This window comes from Urocitellus parryii, chromosome 4 (genome assembly GCF_045843805.1).
Source record: "Urocitellus parryii isolate mUroPar1 chromosome 4, mUroPar1.hap1, whole genome shotgun sequence".
Lineage (NCBI taxonomy): Eukaryota > Metazoa > Chordata > Mammalia > Rodentia > Sciuridae > Urocitellus > Urocitellus parryii.
In genome coordinates, this window is record NC_135534.1 from 201,564 (window position 1) to 212,352 (window position 10,789).

Consider the following 10,789-nt stretch of genomic DNA (forward strand, 5'->3'; position numbering starts at 1 on the left):
CAAGCCACCAAACCACAGGCAGCTGGGATCAGAGGCCTGTGTCCCCGACTTCATGCCGAAACACTCAGGCGCCTCCACCCTGTAGCCACAGGCCACCCTGTGGCAAAGTGAGGGGGGACCGTCGGGAACAGCTGAGCAGAGCAGGGTGAGGGAGGGTGGGCCTGGGGCACCCCCCACACTGAAGCCAGGAAGGAGGCCCTGGAGGCAGGTCAGGGACCTGGCACTTTTAATTGTGATGGAGGTGGAGCCTGGGGAGTAAGAGGAAAGGGTCAGAGGTAGGAGTTAGGGACCTCAGGGTTAGGGCCAGGTCCCTGGGGTCTGAATGGTCAGCACTGGGTAGCCAGGTGCAGCCAGGGGCCCTATGAGAGCCAGCACCCAGCTCAAGGCCTTCCAGGGTTGGGGTCCAGGGACAGGACAGGACAGGAGCCAGCCTGTCAGTCATAGTCTGTGTCTTCGAACTTGGTGCTGAAGAAGGCCGCAGAGTCCTTGGCCAAGCGGGAGAGGTGCAGGGCACCGGTCACCACCAGCCCCAGCAGCAGCAGCGGAGGCACCAGCGTCCACATCGCAGCCAGGATGTTGTAACACTTGGCTCTGGAGCCGTATCGCCGTGCTGCCTCCAGATCCCCGGCCACCTTCTGGTCTCGGGCCTGCAGGGCAGCCGAAGGGCCAGATCAACACCTGCCTTGGGGCCTGGCCCCAGATGCACCCAGAGCACCTGGAGGGTCTGCACTGGACCCAGGATCGAGGTGGAGGGGTGTGGCCTGAGGGGACACTCTCTGGGCTAGACCCACTTCCTCCCTGGTCCCCAGCTTGACACACTGCTTGACACTCGGTGGGCCTTGGGTCCCGATGGCCACCCACCCCAATGGGTGCTGCCAGGGGCGCCTGGCTCCTTGTGTCCAAGATGTGGACCCAGTGGCCATCGCAGGTCAGCATCAGCTCCCAAGATCCCTCTGCAGGCAGGGAGTCCTCTGGGGAGCTGAGACCACAAACCCATAGAGGAACGGAAGCCACCGGTCTCACTGCAGAGCCACCGCAGATGAGAATCCCCCTCTGGGGAAAGGGAACTGCAGGTAGCCCCATGGACTCCGTCATCATCAAGGGGCTGTCTCCACCTTGAGGAGCAGGGCTTGGCTGTAGACAGCACCCCTGAGTGGAGAAGCAGGGGTTCTCTCACCTTGGAGAGAAACTGTGGCCACACTAACACAGCCCCCTTCACAAGCTGCCCCTTCAAGCCCGCAGCCGCTCTGGCAGACCCTGCACTCTCCGCACAGCCCCCAGCCCCTCCTCACAACCCTGAGTCTCCCTGAAGCCCCCAGCCCCTCCCGCCACTTCTTCCGCCCACCTTGATGGAGTGCACCAGCGCCAGGAAGCCGAGGCAGCACAGGTTCAGGTAGAGTGTGCTGAAGGCCGACCAGATCAAGTGGTCGCGAGGCGGGGGGCTTGGCGGTCCCAGCACCAGGGCTGTGTGGGCAGCACCGTCAACCTGGCGGGGAGTGGAGGCCCGGGGGCCCTCACGGGGGTAGGACGTGTCCATGGGTTCCAGCGCCGTCTCTTCCTGGCGGGGACTTGCACTTCCAGGGTGGGCACCGAGTCTGCTTATAGCCCGGTGGCCTGCCTCCCTGCCCACCAGCTCTGCTTGCTAAATATAGCACAAATTACAGCCTGGAGCCTGGGAGCAAGGCGGGTCCTCCTGCGCCAGTGTCCCCACCCTCACCCTGGGGACCCAGAAAGACCACTGTCAGAACACTGACCAGAGCCCCCCCCATGTCCTGGCCACCCACCCCAGGAAGACCCCAAGTCGGACAGCTGAGGGGCAGTGGCTGCCCACTGCCTTCCAGGTCCAGCTCAGGACTGTGGGTGGCCATGATGCCTCAGTCACAGGCCAGAGGCAGAGCCCTCCAGGCTCAGACAAAGCCTCCTCCTCCCGACCAGCACTGCTGACACCCGCCCTCGTGCCCCAGGACTCAGCCTCCCACTGCTGTGTGAGGCCCGTGGGGTGGGGGCCAGATGCATCTGTCAGAGAGGGAAGTCTGAGGAGGAAGCTCCAGGGAGAGGGACGCTGAGGCAGCCGTCTGGGACTGGCCACACCCCAGCAGTGCTGCCCGGACCGCCAGGGGCCACCTGGCCTTCCAAGGGGTTGGCGGAGACGTGCCCCCCGGCCATCCCCGACCTCCTAGGCAGGCAGGCAGGTCCTCCTCCGTCCTGAAACGCTAGTGGGTGGGGTGGTCTCTCTGGGGCTCAGGGCTTCCTCCTGCTGTCCTCCCCTCGAGATGGCTCCCCAGCCCACGTGCCGTGCCAGGAGGGACTCTTCTCCAGCTCCGAGCTCACAGGGCCCAGTGCCGCTCAGCTGAGGGACCATGTTGTCCCGCCTACTCTTCATCAGGATGCCTCTGAACTCCCCCGACACCTGCGCTGCCCTGCCTTCCCAAGAGCCCAACCAGATGCTTAGGCCAAACGCTGACTCCTGCCAGACCCTAGGGCCCACACCCCCACGGGGACCCCCAGAGACCAAGATGCCCAGGCCTCCTCCTGGGGCTCCCTGCTGCAGAGCTAGAGCCCCCAGTGCCCATCGTTGTCCTGTTGAAATAGCCTCCCCCACCTGCCTAGAGCACAGCCAAGGCTCCCCTCACTCCCATGACCACAACACTGACCAGCAAGAGACTGGGACGTCCTTCCCGTCCACAGGCCAGGAAATGCAAATTCCGGGGAGATGCTGGGTAGGACGTTTATCAGGGAAGATCGGAGCCCTGTGGAAGGAGAGGAAGAACGGAGGAAGAGTGGCCACTAGGCCCAGCAAGGACCCAAGGTGACCACCGAGGAGCTCTGGGCCAGGGACGACCCATTAGAGACGTCCAGAGTAGGGAGTCCAGGAGATGACTCTGTGTGGGCCACACATTAGAAGCAGGATGTGACCTGGGAAGGAAAGACTTCAAGTGTCACCAACAATGGCAGCAGGAGAAAGAACCTCCATCTGTTCATCTGAAGTGGATGTGCCCGCACAGAACTCATGAAAGGCCCACAATGTCCAGCGCCCGCCCACCCAGATCCAAGACCGGCTCCCTGTGGCCGGTCTGCAGCAGTCCACGCTCCTCCACCAGAGCCTTCTCTCCTGCAGGACCAGACTGGCAAAGGAGCGGAGGGCAGATGGCCGGTGCCTGACCCAGGAGGCTCTGTTCATGGCTCTACCAAGGGTGAGAATTCTCTGGCTGGGGGTAGCTAGAGGGGAGCACCGGGGCCCTTTCACCTGGCTGACCACGCTCTGCTGACTCCGGCACAGCAGGCCACCCACCCAGCGTGGCTTCTGCCAACCTCTGTTGCTCCTGTTCCAGTCACACATGGGAGGAATGGAAAGTGCCTGCTGGAGGGTCTGTGGCCTGAAGCCCACTGTGAGTGGACTTGGGATCTGGACCCTGCTGATCCCTTGGTGCCCCCGCACCCCGTGGACCAAGAGCCACGTCGACACTCTGGGTGTCGAGACCCTCTCCTGCTCCTGTGTGTCCACTGGTGCCCAGCTCCTCTGGAGTCCCCTGTCCTTGGGTCCATCGCCCAAGCAATATCCACATGGTCTGTGGGAAGGACTCGGGTGTCAGGGTGTGTCCACGGCCATCGCAGGGCACTGTCTTCTGTCCTGGGGACTCTGCCCTCCCTGGTCGCGGGGCTGCGTCTGAAGTCGAGTGAAGGCTCAGGGTCTGACCCTGGGGGAGCATCGCCCTGGTCCTACCTGGGCACCTTTTCCTCTCATCTCTAATGACAGACACCAAGGGTGGCAGTGATGCAGACACTGGGAACCCTGACCCGATGACCATGGAGACGAGAGGGAGTCGCAGGAGCACAAATTCACAGCTGAGCCTGCTCTGGGCCTCCGCCGGGGCAGGAAGCGCCAGCTCCACAGGGGAGTCCAGGCCCACTCCTGGAGCCCAGGAAGCAGCTCCCAGTGGCTGCGGGGTGGATGAGGGAGGCACTGCCCAGGCAGACCTCAGCTGGTGCAAGCCCTGTAACCCAGGTGTCTTTACCTGTGGGAAGGAGGAGCCAGTGAAGCACCTGGCTCTGAGGATGCCCTGTGCAGTGGGAGGTGGGTGAACCAGGCACCTTGGGTCTCTGACAAAGTGTGGGTTAGGGTGGGACCTTTCCAGGGCCCCCAGGGAGGAGCCAGAACAGGAGGGTGTCTTCCCTTTGTCCCCAAGAAGAGCCTTGGCTGTCAACAGAACTGCTCACCACCACACAGCTGTGTTGGAACCAGCTGGCCAGAATGCCCAAAGGGCAGCACGACAGGCAGGGGCCGAAGGGGAGCAGGAGGCTCTCCTGCACTGCTTCCCAGCGCCTGTCCCTCCGCTCACCCCGGGGGCAGCAGAGGCTGCATTGGGGACCAGATGATGGAGAAAGCAGAGCTCAGCCTCCTCTTGATGGGGCAGCCCCTGTGAGGGGCAGGTGCAGAGGGTTGGGGCCTCTCTCTAGCCCAGTCAGGGCAGCTTGAGGACCCTGGCAGGGCGGCCTCCCCAGGGGCAGAGCTGGATGCAGGCCCTGGGCAGCCTGCGTGTGAGGGGAGACAGGGTCCACGGTACCTGGAGCCCAGACCTGGCACAGTCCTAGCAGCTCACCACGGCCCACAGGAGAAGGAGTGGACGGGGCCCCAGGTCCTGAGGAGGGCTGCCTGGAAGTGGCCATCGAGTGTGGGATTCAGGAGACGCTTCATTCTCAGAAATAACTTCCCTGGGCCAGACTGGGTGAGCGCCCAGAGCAGAGGCGCTGATCCCAGCAACGTCATGAGCCCAGGGTGCACACAGCCACCGTGGGGATGGACCCGAGATGGACACCAGGAGAGGGCACCGGGTGAGCGTCCATCAGACGGGGACCTAGCGGTTGCAGTCCTCTCACTACTCTCCTCGGTGCCCTTGGGGTCATTCTGCACCTCACCTCGTGCCCAAGGCCCCCGGGAGGCTGAGCTGCTGCCACCTCTTTCAACTTCATCTTGAGGGACAGCCCAGGGGCAGCCTGCAGAGGGCCTGGCTGTCAGGGTCTCCCCTCAGAGAGGCGAAGGCTGTCAGGGTTCCAGCCAGAAGCGGCACAGGGGGGCCTAGGCCACAACTCGGCCCCTCAGGGGCAGGCAGCAGGAACACCTGACCCTTCAGGCTGACCTGGAGCTGTAGCCCTGACCACAGATGGACCTCACCTCCCTGAGCAGGGGCACTGGGCTCATCCTGCATGACCAAGGTCACCCCGTGGCCAGCTCCACACCTGAGATGCACACAAGGGAATGTGGCTCTGGGCTGGGAAGCAGCTGGCAAATGCACTGAGCCCCTCTGCCCAGCCACATGCCCTGGCCTGGAAGGCACCCCGGGGCAGGAGGACGGCAGGGCTCGGGTCTCCCCAGACTCCACCTTCATCAGAGGCTTCCACACAGGAGGCCCAGGACAGTGATGCAGGTCTGGTGGAGATGGGGTCCTTGTTCCCCACAGTCAAAGACTGAACACCAGACCAGAGACAGGGCAAGCACAGCAAGCAAGTGTCACTTAAGAAAGTGATGGAGACAGATTCTCTGAATGAAGCGAGAACAAGGGCAGGTAGTTGGTGTAGAGAGATGATGGGTTCAGGTTGGGAAGGTGGAAGCAGATTAGAAGGGAATGGAGATCTACTGCCTTCAGGACACATGCCCCCCCTCTCCTGTGGCCACGGTCACCTGCAGGAAACCGTTAGTGATATTCCCTGGTGGCTCCCTTCACGCTTTTCTGGACAGACAATGGAAAATGGGGAGAGGCACCCCTAGATTGCCCCCTTCAGCCTTTTTGCCACACGGCTAGATCCAAGGAGAGGGCCCTGGGGCTATAGCTCAGCTGGTAGAGTGCCTACCTCCCAGGCACAAGGCCCTGGGTTTCATCCCCAGCAGCACACACACACACACGCACACACACACACAATAAATAAATAAAATAAAATAAAAAATAAATAAATAAAACAAAAAAGAGGGGGCATGAGAAGTAAGAAATGCCCTTCTGTCAGATCAGGCGAGGTGGGCAGCCACCAAAGGCAGATTTTAAAGGCCGCTGAAGGAGGCTTTATTGAGATATCACTCCCGGGAGGAACTGGGTCAGACCCACAGAGTGGACAGGAGAAGGGTCTGAGGAGAAACTGCATGGAAGCTTGACCCGACTGGACTTTTATGGGGCTTAGGCAGGAAGGGAAGGGCTGGGGACAGGAAAAGGTGTTTTGGGAGTCTCTTGTCCCGCTGGAGTTGGTGTGTGTGTGGGGGAGCTGGCTGAACTTCAGGATTGGCCAGGGGGTCCTGCTGATTGACAGGCGTTTCTGCCCGCACCTGACTGAAGTTTCTTTCCCTCACGGGCTGCTTTGTTCTAAGTCACCGCCACCCACCTGATGTCTCCCTGGGGAGAGGTCTGTCTCTTCTATCCTTTAAATAAAACTTGCTTTCTACATTTGCCTTGTTATGCTTGAATTCGGGACGCCCAAAAGACCATCAGAGACCAAGATGGATGTAAACCGCAAAGAGGTGTTTATTGCGAGTTAGCTCCGTCCTCCGCCCGCGCAAGCACGCACACAGCAACTGGTGACGCTGAGAGGCCCCAAGCCCAGGGTTTGCAGCAGTTCTATACACTCTTTGGGGAAGGCAGGGACTTCACATACATCAGAGCATCTCTTAGCAAATCATCACACACCGCGGGAAAATCAGATCACAACTCTAAAACATGATTAGCACATTCACTGGCGGGAACAAGTTGGGGAGGGGTGATTGGTCAGTACAAAGGGGGTATTCATTTGAACTGATGGGTTTAAGCCAAGAGGGGTGTTCGTGCTGAACTACATGGTTTCCCAACACTTTATCAACCACCATAAACTACTGGGAGGGTCATCTGGCATCCGGGCTGCTCTGGGTCCCCACCTAGCCTGACTGAGTCAGGGACACCTGGCGCAGCAGGTCTCTCCTGTTATGTGTAGATAAACCACTCAGCAGGGTGGGAATGTGCCTAGGAGTGCTCTGTGGGTCTTTCCAAGGACAAAGGTGATGTCCTTTCCTTGGACAGGCTTTGCTCTGTGTTTCTTGGGTGTTCAATCTTCCAATCTGGGAAAGAGCTCTGATTCTCATCACTAGAATAACAAGGAGAAGGTGACTCAGAGCTGGGTCTCCGTGGGAGGGGGTGGACCTGACGTAACTTTCTTATAGGCCTCATGAAACCGGAGTTTTGAGATGAGACTAATTCCTCTTGGTTCTTTCCTGCGACATTCTGAAGAATAACATACAATCATGGAGGAAAGTAAACACAGCAGGACTTGTTTTGTAAGGGTCCGGCCAAGCGTCGGAGGAAGAGACCACAAGAGACTGGCTTCATGCAATAAGCAGGAGGGAGTTTATTGAGGATCCAAGTCAGCGTGCTGAGGCCCCAGGCAGGCTCGCTCAAAAAGCGAGAGCAGCCCAGAGCCCGGAGCAGAGGTCAAGCAGAGCTTAAGGACACTTTTTGGGGAGGGCGGGGGCTTTGCATACATCAGAACAAATCATCATGAGGTGCGGGGGAAATTGAACAACAACTCTGAGACAGGATTAGTACATTCATTGGCAGGAACAGATTGGACGGGGGTGATTGGTCACTTCTAAACGGGGTACACATTCAAACTGATGGGTTTGGGGGCCTGGATGCCTACGTGCGGGGCTACTCAGAGCCCTTAGCTATTAAACAGCCAGAGGATCAGGAGGAATATTTACTGGGCAGTTCGGGTATTGTCCTAACAGAGGATTTTAACAATACCTGGTCCTTCACTTTTTAACTCAGGCCTTGCAGCTTAGAAACTTTACAATGCCCGGTCTTTTACACTTTAACTCAGGCTTTGCCGCTTAGAATCAGCTTAGAAATTTTACCCTTACAGTTTAAATGAGAAGAGATAAACATTTTGGTGTACCAGCTCAGGAGCTAATACATTGTTCTGGGCAGAGCATGGAGCAAAATGTGTCAAACAGGCATTGAAGGAAGCAACCTAGATGCCCTTTAATAGATGAATGGAGAGAAACTGTGATACATAGACAAATGGAATATTACTCAGCATTAAAAGAGAATAAAATTAGGGCATTTGCAGGTAAATGGATGGAGTTGGAGAATATCATCCTAAGCAAAGTAAGCCAATTCCCCCAAACCAAAGGCCACATCTTCTCTCTGATTAGTGGATGCTGACCAATAATGGATGTGTGTGTGTGTGTGTGTGGGGAGAATGGAGGAACTATGATTGGGCAAAGGGGAAGAAGGGAAAGGGAGGGGGCATGGGGGTAGGAAAGATGGTGGAATGAGATGATCGTCATTACCCAAGGTACATGTAGGAAGTATGATTGCACATGTGGAGAAATGAAAACTCATGAAAATGAAACCAGAGAAATGAAAACTCATGTTCCATTTGTGTACAATGGATCCAAGTGCAGTCTGCTATGGTGTATAACTCATTAGAACAACAGCAACCACAAAGTATCAAGGCTACCCTGCTCCTTTCCACCTGGGTTCACCCCTGTATTCCCTATTTCACCTCTGGATGCTGCTGTTCCCACAGGAGATCCATGGGGTCTTTTACATTTGAAATAGGCCTTGAAGGTGCTCATTAGCATGTCTACTGACTAGCCTCCAGGTGTGTTTCCTGAGTTTGAATAAGACTGACCATGCAAATTCTCATCCACTGAGAATGCCCCTCTTTATTAATCCTTGTGGTGCCAGCGAGAATGAGCCTGGAGGTACCAACTTTTAGCTCCTGGATAATGAGTCCCCACCCTCTCCACCCCCAGCATTCATTCCCTACCCTGGCTGGCTGACCTTTACTGCTGTGTCAACAGTGCAGTGTGGGCTCTCAGGAAGCCCTTAGGGAGCTGGGAGTAGAGGGGCTGCACGGGACTAGCTCAGCCCTCAATGTGGACCTCAGCTCCTGCTGCTGTTGACCAGACTGTGGACTCTCCCAGGCCTGGGAAAAGCCCCCAGGACCCCCACGGCCCTCACAGGAGGGTCAGCTGAGAGGTCCTGATTTGGGTTCCTGTACAGAAAGCACCGCCCACCTGGCCCTTCCGCCCACTCTGCCCTAGAGAAATTTGATCCTCAGGATTTAGTTCCACCCCTCAACACTCTGCAAATCACCAGCTCACAACAGCCAGGAAAAGGAAACTTCTGAGAAACCGAAAGTACTGGGGAAAGGGTGGGCCAGACAGCAACCCTCCAGCCACTCGGCAGCTGGGCTCCTGTGAGCAGCATGAACCAGGCTCCCCACACCGTCTTGATGTACCCCAATGCTGGGCGCCCCCCACACTATGAGAAGCTCCAGGAGGAACACGAGGTGGCCGTGCTCGGGGCACCCCAGGGCTCAGCTCACATGACAACCACCGTGATCAACATGCCCAGAGACATCTCTGTGCCCGACCATGTGGTCTGGTCCCTGTTCAACACGCTCTTCATGAACTTCTGCTGCCTGGGCTTCATCGCCTTCGCCTACTCCGTGAAGGTGTGTGTGCTGAGGGGGGGCTGGGCAGTGGGAGGGGTCAGGGGGTGGGGAAAGTACCCAGGAGGCTGACACTCCACCTGCACCTGGGGTGTGTGGGTCTGTGTGTGCTGGGGGAGCTGCTGTGGATCACCCCCTAAGGCTGGTGTGCATTGACCCTGTGTGCCCTCCTCTTTCTGGGTAAGTGTGGGGGCATTAGGGGATCTCCCAGGGCAGGCACAGGAGGGAGCAGCCTGGGAATCTGGGGTCACTCTTGTCCCCATCCCCAACCCAGAGGACTTCTCCCTATGCCCAATGGCAGAAGTACCCGCTGCACACTGCAGACTGGCACCCCAGGCTGTCTCCCAAGCTGGGGTGAGCAGCCAGCACTGGGGCCTGCTGCACAGTCTGAGGGTGTGAGAGGAAGGGGCAGAGAGGACCCTGGGGCCTGGGCCTAGCACCTGCCTCTCCCCTGACCCTCTCCATCTGGTCTCCCCAGTCTAGGGACAGGAAGATGGTGGGTGACATAACTGGGGCCCAGGCCTTCGCCTCCACTGCCAAGTGCCTGAACATCTGGGCCCTGATCTTCAACATCCTCCTGACCATCGGCGCCATCGTGATTCTCATCATCTTCTCAGCAGCGATTGTCCAGGCTGTTTCGCAGATGATACACCATCCTGGGGGCTTCTAGTCTTGCCATGTCCTGACCCCCTAGCTGGCCCTGCACCCGGGGCTGAGGCCCTGCCCCTGCACCCCTCGCTTTCTGAAGCATTTACACGCACCCATCTGTCCACAGTGGGATTCAATAAAGTGCATTGTACGCGGGTGTGCTGTGATCTCGCCTGGGGAGGGGTCTGCTGGCAGTCCCAGCCTGGTGCACCATCTGAACCCCTCTCCCTCTGCTGTCTGGCCTCCTGCTGTGGGCAGCAGCTGACCAGGATCCTGGGTGTGGCTCTCTACAACCTCTGAGCCCTGACCCAGGGAGCACTGTGTCCTGAGTCCCCTGGCCCTCTGTCACCTCTTTGGGTTCTGGGGTGGACGTGTGTAGCCCTGGCCTTGTTGGATGGAGGGGGCTCCTGTGTCTCTAGAGAGTGGTGACCGAGGAAGACCCTGCCAGGGCCTCCCGACCAGCCACCTCTGGCTCCATCCTGGCTGCTGCTTCCTCCTGTTTCCTGGGGAGCAGCCAGTGGCTGGCAGAGGGGCAGAGACCTCAGTTGTGGGCTCACTGCAGAAGGAAGTGTCAGACCTGGGGACCTGTCAGGGATGTTGGGGCAGACTCTGAGAGCTCCAGATATTCCAATGCCTTGCACCCCTGGTGCTGGCCCAGGAATTCGTC

General features: G+C 58.5%; 2 protein-coding genes across 2 annotated transcripts; one reads left to right on the forward strand and one right to left on the reverse strand.

Annotated features, from left to right (window-relative positions):
- Positions 1–434: 434 nt before the first annotated feature.
- On the reverse strand, positions 435–1,537 carry Ifitm5 (interferon induced transmembrane protein 5). Its single transcript, XM_026381914.2, has 2 exons — positions 1,346–1,537; positions 435–647 (listed from the first exon to the last, which is right to left on the reverse strand). Exons 1-2 carry the CDS (start codon positions 1,535–1,537, stop codon positions 435–437), a joined length of 405 nt encoding a protein of 134 aa, XP_026237699.1.
- A 7,568-nt stretch (positions 1,538–9,105) lies between these two features.
- On the forward strand, positions 9,106–10,279 carry LOC144254372 (interferon-induced transmembrane protein 1-like). The gene is made up of 2 exons (XM_077797459.1): positions 9,106–9,477; positions 9,953–10,279. The coding sequence occupies exons 1-2, from the start codon at positions 9,229–9,231 to the stop codon at positions 10,142–10,144; spliced, it is 441 nt and encodes a 146-aa protein (XP_077653585.1). The 5' UTR covers positions 9,106–9,228; the 3' UTR covers positions 10,145–10,279.
- Positions 10,280–10,789: the final 510 nt, after the last annotated feature.